This window comes from Palaemon carinicauda, chromosome 27 (assembly GCF_036898095.1).
Source record: "Palaemon carinicauda isolate YSFRI2023 chromosome 27, ASM3689809v2, whole genome shotgun sequence".
Classification (NCBI taxonomy): Eukaryota; Metazoa; Arthropoda; class Malacostraca; order Decapoda; family Palaemonidae; genus Palaemon; species Palaemon carinicauda.
The window spans coordinates 89,663,938-89,675,944 of NC_090751.1; the positions used below are offsets into that span (position 1 = coordinate 89,663,938).

Sequence of the window (12,007 nt, forward strand, 5' to 3'; positions counted from 1 at the left end):
TCCACGCCCTGCGCAGCCAATGCTTCCCACTGATAGGGAACTTGTTGCTGCATGGTCGTCGATTCTGTCCGAACTCCTGCCGACCGTTAGGAGGGGCGCTTCTGCCTGGGGCGGAGGAGGGTTGCGGATGTCTGGACCAGCCTGGAGTGGCAGGAGCCTGTGGAGAAGGAGGGGGAGGCCTGTTAACAGCCTTGGTCTGGGAGCCTCCCTATTCCCATGATTATGATGTCTGGAAGAGGAGCTGGAGGCCCTGTGGAGAATGGCATCTCTGTTGTCCCTCCTCCACTTATCGAGGGCTTCTTCAATTAAGCTGTCATCAAACAGCACCTCATTTGACAACGGCGAGTTTCGTAGGTTCCTTATTTCCCTCGAGGGAAGCCTCCTCGACATCCTGTGAAGAACTGTGTCCCTCCTACGAAGGACGATGTTGGAAGCGGCTACCAGGGACTGTTCGGCTAGGAAGCAGAGGCCCTCCCTCCTGACACTGCAAGTTTCACAAACTGTTCCTTGGCCTGGTCCGTCCACCCCGGCTGTTGCAGAGCCAAGGAACCCATGGCGTTGGACCATAGGTCCACCCACGAGGAGAGGGAATGAAGACCACAGTGCTGACTCGAGGGCGACGATCTCCTGGATAGAAAAGGCCACCGAACCCCCGGGAACCTTATCCTCCGATAATCCGGGAGACAGGGATGCCAAGTTCCCCTCTACGGGTCTGGCCGTCTGAGGGAAATCCTGAGGGGCGTAGAATCTTCGATGCCTTACCCTCGGGTAAGGCAACAACTTCATTGACCCCGAGGCCTTCAGAGAATTCTTGGGGTCGGCGATGGGCCCCCTAATCTTCCCCAGCTTTCTGCCCTGAGATGGGGCCAAGGGGAGAGACATAGGGGGACGAGCTTCTCGAAGGATGCCAAACTGCTCCTCCAACAAAGAAAACTTCCCCTGGAGGAATAACGGGGCTGGCTTTGGCCGGTTATTGAGGTGCCTGATGAGCGCCAACATCCTGGAGAAGGAGGAGGAGTCTTCCACCGAAGGGTCCTCTTCTACCAGACACTCCAATGACTGGTGGGCATCGTCTCCGAAGAGTCTCCCCTCCGGAAGTCCTGTCCATGAAGGGGAGGATGAGCCCTGGGCGGAGCCTCTGCTCTACGCCCACTTGATGAGGCATGAAAGTCTAAGAGACCTCTATAACCTTGGGAGCCCCTTGAAGAATTTGATATATAACTGGCGACTGCCTGCCACATCCTCTAGCCTTCTCTTCTTGGGGTTGCAGTAGCCGGTTTGGCAGAGGCGGGGGGCGATGGGTTGGAGAAGGCAGCAGGCCAAGATGGCGGCGCAGCAGCGTGAGCCGATGCGGAGGTGGCAGGCAAAAATGGTGGCACGGCGGCGTGAGCTGATACGGAGGCGGCAGGCCAAGATGGCGGCGCAGCGGCGTGAGCCGATGAGGAGGCCTGTGAGGCAGCTCTAATAGATGGCGCTGATGGACGAGGGGGCGCCCGATATCCCCGAGACTGCCATGCAGTAAGTGAAGGCTGTGCGCACGTGTGGGCAGGCCAAGATGGCGGCTCTGGTGGCCGGTCGGAGCGCACCACGTGTGAGACACGTGGGGCGGTCAACTCGCTCATCCTGTCGATCTTTTCCTCCAATCTCCCAAGAAGGGATATGTGCGCCGAACTCACTCAAGTGGACGGTAGGGGAGGGGCCGATAACAACGGGGAGTCCGGCGATTCGGCGTGGTCCCTTCTCTCTCGTTGATCTGTTGTAGCGATGGCGATCGACGGAAGGGAAGGAATTATCGAAGAACAGCTCGACAAAGGTCTCGAACCACTGTCTTTCTTCGAGGAAGAACATTCCCTTTTTCCTTTCTTTTTCCTTTTCGTGGCCATAAGAGCCAATTGGGTTTCAGACCACTCAATACACTCACTACATGTATCGCTCTGAGTATAGGCACGATCACGACACGAGGTACACAAAGAATGGAGATCAATTTCCAAATGTGCAAGGAAAGACGAACACGCTTTCCCATTTTCCCCGGACAACGACGTTGAACACGAGTGTTATCCATCTCAACACAAACACTTTGCACACACAATAAGTTGAAAACGCAAACGCAAGTCACAGTTTAAGTCGCAAGCGAAAACTATAGGTCTACACTGGGCAACAACCAGAGTATGAATGGCGACCTTTGCCCTATCATTATCAGGCTTGACACGGCCTTCTTCTTGGTGCATTGTGGGTCAAAGACAGTGGAAGGTCGCTTTGCCCAGGGAACATACCCTGGGGCATTTTACCGGCCTGAGGCTTTATGCCTCTCGCCTGGAATGGAGTCCTGGTTGGGGGAAAAATTTTCTGGACTAAGTTTAAACTAAAGAGTAACTCCTGAGAGAGCAGTCCGTGGTTACAATGCATCGGAACAAATAAGCATTTATTAAGTGATACTGGTACACTGTTTGCATGAATATATTAGCTTTGCAAAATAGTGCAAACAGTTCTTTGTAGCTTTACCATTGCAATGATTTTGCCATTTATTCATATCCGTCTAAAACAATCCAAAAACGAATACATAGCAAATCCAGCAGAAAAAAATATACTCTATTAATTTGCAGCTAAATGACCTTTTAAAGCTCATAAAACCACACTGGATTTGCTTGTAGAACTCCACGTTTGTCAAAACCAGAAACGACATAAAAATTGAAACAGCAAAACATTAATAAACAATCCTATTGCCATGCACTGCCATATAATCTCAAGGGCAATGATAAGAGTGAAAGAAAATAGGAAACTTTTAGAAACTTTTAGAAGTTAAGAGTAGAAGTCGACATTTGACCAGCTTCTAGACAGAAGCCTTATGAATACTAGGAGAGGTTCATAGTCATAATAGCAGTTAGTCCCAAATTTGACCCATTGGACCTCACTCCAGCTAGCACATTCCGGACACGTGTCCGAAGGCGAACACACTTTACCTCTACACGAGGAACACAACGAATAAGGATCAACCTCGGGCTTTGACAAAAAAGCCCCACACGATTTCCCGGCTCTAGGCCCACGACAATGGCGAGCATGCTCCATTGCACACAATCACAAAGACCACAAAAGGAAAGAAAGCTCTAAACACCAATAAAAGCAAAAAGGAACGAAAGTGAAAGCACACTGCAAAGCACTAATTGCGCGGGTAAGGCACTAAAGACCATGTGGTAACCACGTGGCAATGAACACAAAGAGTCGCACTGAGAACAGAGGAGCGGCGTGTGATAACACGACGCGACCAGAAAACGTACTGAAGAGGTGCGACCTGGGAAGCAGGTGGCCTACCTTGGTTTGCCCTCAGGGCACGTTTTTCCCCGCTAGGCCTACCACTATAGAAAATGGGAGTAGGGTAAACTACACAAAACTCTGGTCGTTTGAGAGGAGGTTCCAGGTAACTCCAAAGAAAGTGTTTCGAGGTAAGTCTCTGTGTTGGAACAAATATGAATTCAGTTAATGTTAGGGGTACACTGGTTCATTTAGGTGCACATCATCTTTATGGTATTACTGGTGTTTCTTTCTTATGTTTACTGTCAAGGTGATTCAACTTATCACTCTTCACAATATTGTTTCTAACATACCGTCTATACGTAGCAATTCAATAAAATATTTCCTAAAGAGACAGTCCTATCACAAAAATTACATTTTCTATCATAAAAATTGCATTTTCCATTTGTATAAAATCACAAAAAAAGACTAATTTAAATTGAGTAAAAAGTTTTGTAAATAATGATAAGTTACTTTATATCCTGTATTCAGAACACTGCCAATCATATCTATAGTAATACTAAGGTACTATATATGCTGTAACTTACTTGCTCTCCATGTTATCTTGTTCAAAATCATCTACCTCTTTCTTCTCACTTTTTTCAGGCTTCTTACTTTTGCTTTCTAATTCCTTGTATAATTTAGAGTCTTTGATTACCTTTACTTTCTTTTCATCATCGTCATCATCAGTTTTATCCCTTGACTCTGAATTATCTTCTTCTCTATTCATCAGGTCACTTTCACTTTCTTCTTTCAGAAGGGGTTCCAACTTCTTCTCTTTCAATGGATCCTTTCTTTTCTCTTCTCTTTTTTTCATATCTCGATCCTTTGCTATTCTGACAATCTTCTCATCACTTCCGGTACTCTGAATACTGGCAGTCACAAAATTCTCAGAATTCTGGAAAGGAAAAAAAGAGACAATGAAGCATGAATTATATGATGAATGGAGAATTATTGATTTAAAAGCTCAAGATGGCGAAATCCAACAGAGGCCCTTTGCATCAATAAGCGTAGGAGATGATGATGAAGATACAGATGATAATTTCCCATCATTAAAATCAAAATTCTCAAGAATGGGGAGATTCCTCTGAATGTCTGTTTTTTTTCTAATATTGTTAACATATTAACTTTATTTGTCCCATACTGTATAAGTGAATTTCTGCGCATAACTTTTTACAATGGTGCCAGGTTGTCAGCCTTGTACAAGTTAATAATAGCAAACATCAGTCAGCACATTACTGGAGCATGTTATATTTTAGTTACCCAAGACTATACTGCAGTTACCAATGACTCCTAAATTAAATCAATATACAGTAGTCACCTACATGCCTGGTAAGAACTTAGTAACATGTCAATAGCTAATGTTTACAGGCAAGAGCCCATACCTATAGTATAGTCCAGACCACAAAAAAATATAATAAAAGGTGGAGAAAACTTATTGTAAACTATTTAATTATTGCATAAATGAAAATACAGTACAGTAAGGTTTATTGAAATTTCATAGTTTTGAGCCTTATAAAATGTGAATATATATCAAGATTAATTTTGTACTGTTTTAATCACCAGAACAAAATAAAAAGATAAAACTTAGGATACCCCGCAAAATGTTATTTTTATCAATAAAATAAATTTTTTAATATACTTACCCGGTGATTATATAAGCTGCAGCTCTGCTGCCCGACAGAAAAACTCTACGTTCAAAATACGCCAGCGATCGCTATGCAGGTAGGGGGTGTACATCAACAGCGCCATCTGTCGAGCAGGTACTCAGTACTCAATGTAAACACAGAACCAATTTTCTCCTCGGTCCACTGGGTCTCTATTGGGGAGGAAGGGAGGGTCCTTTAATATATAATCACCGGGTAAGTATATTCAAAAATTTATTTTATTAATAAAACTAACATTTTTCAATATTAAACTTAGCCGGTGATTATATAAGCTGATTCACACCCAGGGGGGTGGGTAGAGACCAGCATTAATTGTTTACATTATTATGAGCTAAGTATTTTGTATTTCATTTTAGCAGTTATTCAAAATAACAAAAATAAAATAAATAAGTACCTGGTAAGAAAGTCGACTTGAACAATTACTCTGCCTTTTTTAAGTACGTCTTCCTTACTGAGCCTCGCGATCCTCTTAGGATGCTGAGCGACTCCTAGGAGCTGAAGTATCAAGGGTTGCAACCCATACTAAAGGACCTCATCAAAACCTCTAATCTAGGCGCTTCTCAAGAAAAGAATTTAACCACCCGCCAAATCAACCAGGATGCGAAAGGCTTCTTAGCCTTCCGGACAACCCAAAAAACAACAATAAAAAACATTTCAAGAGAAAGATTAAAAAAGGTTATGGAATTAGGGGAATGTAGTGGTTGAGCCCTCACCCACTACTGCACTCGCTGCTACGAATGGTCCCAGGGTGTAGCAGTTCTCGTAAAGAGACTGGACATCTTTAAGATAAAAAGACGCGAACACTGACTTGCTTCTCCAATAGGTTGCGTCCATTATACTCTGCAGAGATCTATTTTGTTTAAAGGCCACTGAAGTTGCGACAGCTCTAACTTCATGTGTCCTTACCTTCAGCAAAGCATGGTCTTCCTCATTCAGATGGGAATGAGCTTCTCGTATCAACAGTCTGATATAATAGGAAACTGCATTCTTTGACATAGGTAAAGAAGGTTTCTTAATAGCACACCATAAAGCTTCTGACTGTCCTCGTAAAGGTTTAGTTCGTCTTAAATAGAACTTAAGAGCTCTAACAGGGCATAAGACTCTTTCTAGTTCATTTCCACCCAAATTTGAAAGGCTTGGAATATCGAACGATTTCGGCCAAGGACGAGAAGGTAGCTCGTTTTTGGCTAGAAAACCAAGCTGTAAAGAACATGTAGCCGTTTCAGATGAAAATCCGATGTTCATGCTGAAGGCGTGTATCTCACCGACTCTTTTAGCTGTTGCTAAGCAAACGAGGAAAAGAGTCTTTAAAGTGAGATCTTTAAAGGAGGCTGATTGTAGTGGCTCGAACCTTTCTGACATAAGGAATCTTAGTACCACGTCTAAATTCCAACCCGGTGTAGCCAAACGAAGCTCCTTCGAGGTCTCAAAAGACTTAAGGAGGTCCTGTAGATCTTTGTTGTTAGAAAGATCTAAGCCTCTGTGACGGAAGACTGCTGCCAACATGCTTCTGTAACCTTTGATCGTGGGAGCTGAAAGAGATCTTTCCTTCCTCAGGTATAATAGGAAGTCAGCTATTTGGGTTACAGAGGTACTGGTTGAGGATACTGATACCGACTTGCACCAGTTTCGGAAGACTTCCCACTTCGACTGGTAGACTCTAAGAGTGGATGTCCTCCTTGCTCTAGCAATCGCCCTGGCTGCCTCCTTCGAAAAGCCTCTAGCTCTCGAGAGTCTTTCGATAGTCTGAAGGCAGTCAGACGAAGAGCGTGGAGGCCTGGGTGTACCTTCTTTACGTGTGGCTGACGTAGAAGGTCCACTCTTAGAGGAAGAGTTCTGGGAACGTCCACCAGCCATTGAAGTACCTCGGTGAACCATTCTCTCGCGGGCCAGAGGGGAGCAACTAACGTCAACCTTGTCCCTTCGTGAGAGGCGAACTTCTGCAGTACCTTGTTGACAATCTTGAATGGGGGGAATGCATAAAGGTCTAGATGGGACCAATCCAGTAGAAAAGCATCTATATGAACTGCTGCTGGGTCCGGGATTGGCGAGCAATAAATTGGGAGCCTCTTGGTCATCGAGGTTGCAAAGAGATCTATGGTAGGTTGGCCCCATGTGGCCCATAGTCTCTTGCACACATCCTTGTGTAGGGTCCATTCTGTTGGAATGATTTGACCCTTCCGACTGAGGCAATCCGCCATGACATTCATGTTGCCTTGAATGAACCTCGTTACTAGAGAAAGGTTTAGATCTCTTGACCAGGTGAGGAGGTCCCTTGCGATCTCGTACAACGTCATAGAATGGGTCCCTCCTTGCTTGGAGATGTACGCCAAGGCCGTGGTGTTGTCTGAATTCACCTCCACCACCTTGCCTAGAAGGAGGGACTTGAAGCTTTTCAAGGCCAGATGAACTGCCAGTAGCTCCTTGCAGTTGATATGTAACGTTCTTTGATTCGAGTTCCAAGTTCCCGAGCATTCCCGACCGTCTAATGTCGCACCCCAGCCCGTGTCCGATGCGTCCGAGAAGAGAACGTGGTTGGGGGTCTGAACAGCCAGGGGCAGACCCTCTCTGAGGTTAATGTTGTCCTTCCACCAAGTCAGTGATGACTTCATCTTCTCGGAAATGGGGATCGAGACCGCTTCTAGCGTCTTGTCCTTTTTCCAGTGAACAGCTAGGTGAAATTGAAGGGGACGGAGGTGAAGTCTCCCTAACGAAATGAACTGTTCTAGGGATGAAAGCGTCCCTATCAGACTCATCCACTGTCTGACTGAACATCGGTCCTTCTTTAGCATGTTCTGGATGCATCCTTGGGCTTGACTTGTTCTGGGGCCGACGGAAAAGCCCGAAAAGCTTGACTGTGAATCTCCATCCCTAAGTACACTATAGTTTGGGATGGGACCAGTTGGGACTTTTCCATATTGACCAGGAGACCCAATTCCTTGGTCAGATCTAGAGTCCACTTTAGATTCTCCAGACAGCGACGACTGGAAGAAGCTCTTAGAAGCCAGTCGTCCAAATAGAGGGAGGCTCTGATATCCGCTAAATGCAGGAATTTGGCAATATTCCTCATCAGTTTCGTAAAGATAAGAGGAGCCGTGCTTAGGCCAAAGCACAGGGCTTGAAATTGGTAGACAACCTTTTCGTAAACGAACCTCAGAAAAGGTTGGGATTCTGGGTGGATGGGAACGTGAAAGTAAGCGTCCCTTAGGTCTAAAGAGACCATCCAGTCTTCCTTCCTGACCGCTGCTAGAACAGACTTTGTGGTCTCCATGGCGAACGTCTGCTTTGTGACAAAGACATTCAGCGCACTGACGTCTAGCACCGGTCTCCACCCTCCTGTCTTCTTTACCACTAAGAAGAGACGGTTGTAGAAGCCCGGGGATTGATGGTCCCGGACTTTGACTACCGCTCCCTTTTCTAGTAAGAGAGACACCTCTTGCTTCAAAGCTAGTCTCTTGTCCTCCTCTCTGTACCTGGGAGAGAGATCGATGGGAGACGTTGCTAGAGGGGGTTTGCGTACAAACGGGATCTTGTACCCTTCTCTGAGCAACTTCACAGATTGTGCATCTGCGCCCCTTTTCTCCCAGGTCTGCCAGAAGTTCTTGAGTCTGGCTCCCACTGCTGTCTGAAGAAGGTGGCAGTCAGACTCTGTCTTTAAAGGACTTGGTACCTTTCTTCTTCCCACGTCTCCCTTCGGCACGAGCACCTCCTCTGCTGGAGGCTCTGCCACGAAAGGGCGGGATGAATCTGAACGCTGGAGTGTCCATCCTGGGTCTAGACAATGTAGGCAAAGGGGTGGCTTTGCGGGCAGAGGACGCAACCAGGTCATGAGTGTCCTTTTGAATCAAGGAGGCAGCAATCTCCTTTATCAACTCCTCTGGGAAAAGGCACTTTGAGAGAGGAGCAAACATAAGTTCCGATCTCTGACACTGTGTTACTCCAGCTGACAAGAAGGAGCAAAGGTTTTCCCGTTTCTTGAGGACCCCGGAAACGAACGAAGCCGCAAGCTCACTGGAACCGTCACGTATGGCCTTGTCCATGCAGGACATAATGAGCATGGAAGTTTCCTTGTCAGAAGGGGAGATCTTCCTGCTCAACGCTCCCAAACACCAATCCAAAAAGTTAAAAACCTCGAAGGCTCTGAACACTCCTTTCAACAGATGGTCTAAGTCTGAAGGAGACCAACAAATCTTGGAGCGTCTCATGGCTAGCCTGCGGGGAGAGTCTACTAGACTTGAGAAGTCGCCCTGGGCAGAGGCAGGAACTCCCAAGCCGAGAACTTCTCCCGTGGCATACCAGACGCTCGATCTGGAAGAGAGTCTCGCAGGGGGAAACGTGAATGCTGTCTCCCCAATGTGCTTTTTGGACTGCATCCATTCTCCCAACACTCGTAAAGCTCTCTTAGACGAGCGGGCGAGGACGAGCTTCGTAAAGGCAGGCGCGGATGACTGCGTGCCTAAAGCGAACTCAGATGGAGGAGAGCGTGGGGCCGCAGAAACAAACTGATCAGGATACATCTCCCTGAACAGTGCAAGAACTTTCCTAAAGTCCAAGGAGGGTTGCGTGGTCTTGGGTTCGTCGATGTCCGTATGCGGGTCGTCAATGTGTGCAGCGTCGTCATCATCAGAGAGTCCATCATCTGAATACTGAGGAGGAAGCGGCAAAGGAGTAGGAATTGGCTGGTCAGCTGAGTCCGGCAGCACGGGTGCATGCGTGACTGAACCGGACGCAACGTCATGGAACTGTTGCCCAGTCTGTGAGCTGGCAACAACCATAGCAGCGCGGGGGCGCAAAGCGTCTACTCCAGACTGTCTAGTCTGCTGTGGGCGAGTAGTGGTAACCACACTGGGTTGCGGAGGTTGACGCACCGCGTCAAAACAAAACAACTTAGGTTGTTGTTGTAACTCGCGAACGTCAACGGAAGGTTCCGTGCGTCGCTGAACGTCAACATGCGGCTGGCAGGGTACACTGGAACGCATGGGTGGCGGGACTCTCACAGCTGGAGTGCGGGAGAAGGTAGCCTCAGCGTCCACTGGACGCACAACCGTGGGTGGTTGTAGGCTAGCGGTTGGTGCAGCGTCAACCTTCTCCACACGAAAGTCCTGCATTAATGACGTTAATTGTGTCTGCATGGTCTGCAGCAAAGACCACTTAGGGTCTACAGTAGCAGGTGCGGCAACAGACGGTGTTACTGCCTGATGCGGTACCGCTTTGCCTCTCTTAGGAGGTGTGCAGTCATCGGAAGACTGCAGCGAGTCCAAACTGACCCAGTGGCTACAACTGGGCCGTTGGACTTGCGCGGAAGGGACCGACTTGCGTTTAAGAGGCCGCGAGACCTTGGTCCATGGTTTCTTTCGAGAAACCTCTTCCGCAGACGAGGAATAAATGGACTCTCTCGTCTTCGTGTGGGTGGGGCGATCTTGGTTAGATACGTCCGAAACCACGGAGGGAACGTCTGTTCGCTGATTAAAGCCTCTCGAACCCTTTGGTCGTACGACATTGCTTCTCCCCTGGGCTTGGGAACTTGCAAGAGGTCCCGGACTGGGAGGACGACAGGCACGAACAGACGAACCCTCAAGCGCAACACTATCTACAACACTTTCCACAACACTACCACTCACTTGTCACTACCCACTGCACTCTTACACTTCAACTCCTTGACGTCTGCCATGAGTTGGTTACGGTCACTCGCCAATGACTCGACTCTCTCACCCAGAGCCTGGATGGCACGCATCATATCTGCCATCGAAGGTTGTTGAGTGCTAGAAGGGGGATCAGGAGCAACCACTACAGGGGAAGGAATAGGTTGTGAGGCATGAGGAGAGGAAAAATCAACGGAGCGAGATGAACTTCTCCTGACTCTATCTCTTTCTAGCCTACGTGTGTATTTCTGGAATTCGATGAAATCGAATTCCGAAAGCCCAACGCATTCCTCACATCGATCTTCCAATTGACAGGTCTTATCCCGACAATTGGAACAAACGGTGTGAGGATCGATAGAGGCCTTCGGAAGACGCCATGAACAGTCCCTAGCATTACATTTCCTGAATTTAGGGACTTGAGAAGGGTCAGCCATCTTGAATTAGTCAAAGGGGAATTCAAAATCTATCCAAAGTCGTCAACAAATAATCCAAAATCAATAAAAGAATGCAAGGATGTATTGAAGATAACGTCTGCAAAGCGAAAGCTCAAAACTAGAAATGTGTACTTCACCAAAATATGTGAAAACCAATCCAGTAAGCAACAGCGAATTTAGTAGGTCTTGCCGGTGGCACGACAGAGAGAAAATTGGTTCTGTGTTTACATTGAGTACTGAGTACCTGCTCGACAGATGGCGCTGTTGATGTACACCCCCTACCTGCATAGCGATCGCTGGCGTATTTTGAACGTAGAGTTTTTCTGTCGGGCAGCAGAGCTGCAGCTTATATAATCACCGGCTAAGTTTAATATTGAAAAATACAAATACCATGCATATGTAAACATCAACAAAATTAGTTTTTAAGAATAAAATATAAGTACAGTAACTTCCTAATCTGTTGAGTGAAGAACTATAAATAAATCTGAGGACGATGTTTTTAAAAACAGATGTATTTGCTTCAGATTCCAAGTAAATGAAAGTAGAGGGATGCTGTTACAATTTCTAAATTTTGAATTTTAAAGCTACCGTCTACACTTGAACATACCTCACAATCTTTCTTGGCTATTTCTGTGTTGGCCCCTTCTTCAAAAGACGGCTGGTGAAATTTTTCTTCTTTACAGTCAGTCTCTGAAGACTCTGACCCATTTTTTGAAGGCTTTTCTTCCTTGAAAATCTCCTCTTCCTCTGCAAATAAGATAATTTAGGAGAAATATTTTCAAATTTCTAGTGGGCACTGACAAAATATCCACATTCTATAAATCTACAAAAACTGAATAGAAAACCCAAAGGAATATTTAGTTATGTAATTAGAAAATACAGACTAAAATAAATGGACATATCATGCTCTATTATAACAAAATAGGGGAAAAATCTTTTGCAAAATTTAGGAAAAATTTATAAGCATTCATACATC

General features: G+C 46.3%; 1 protein-coding gene across 1 annotated transcript in view; it reads right to left on the bottom strand.

Moving 5' to 3' along the window:
• The window catches only part of LOC137621022 (bromodomain-containing protein 8-like), a 192,191-nt gene that overhangs the window by 43,407 nt on the left and 136,777 nt on the right, over nucleotides 1-12,007 (bottom strand). The window contains exons 17-18 of the mRNA XM_068351461.1: nucleotides 11,639-11,778; nucleotides 3,837-4,186 (exon numbers count right to left, since the gene is read on the bottom strand). Of these exons, the coding sequence (XP_068207562.1) occupies nucleotides 3,837-4,186; nucleotides 11,639-11,778 (490 nt within the window). The remainder of the gene's footprint in view (nucleotides 1-3,836; nucleotides 4,187-11,638; nucleotides 11,779-12,007) is intronic.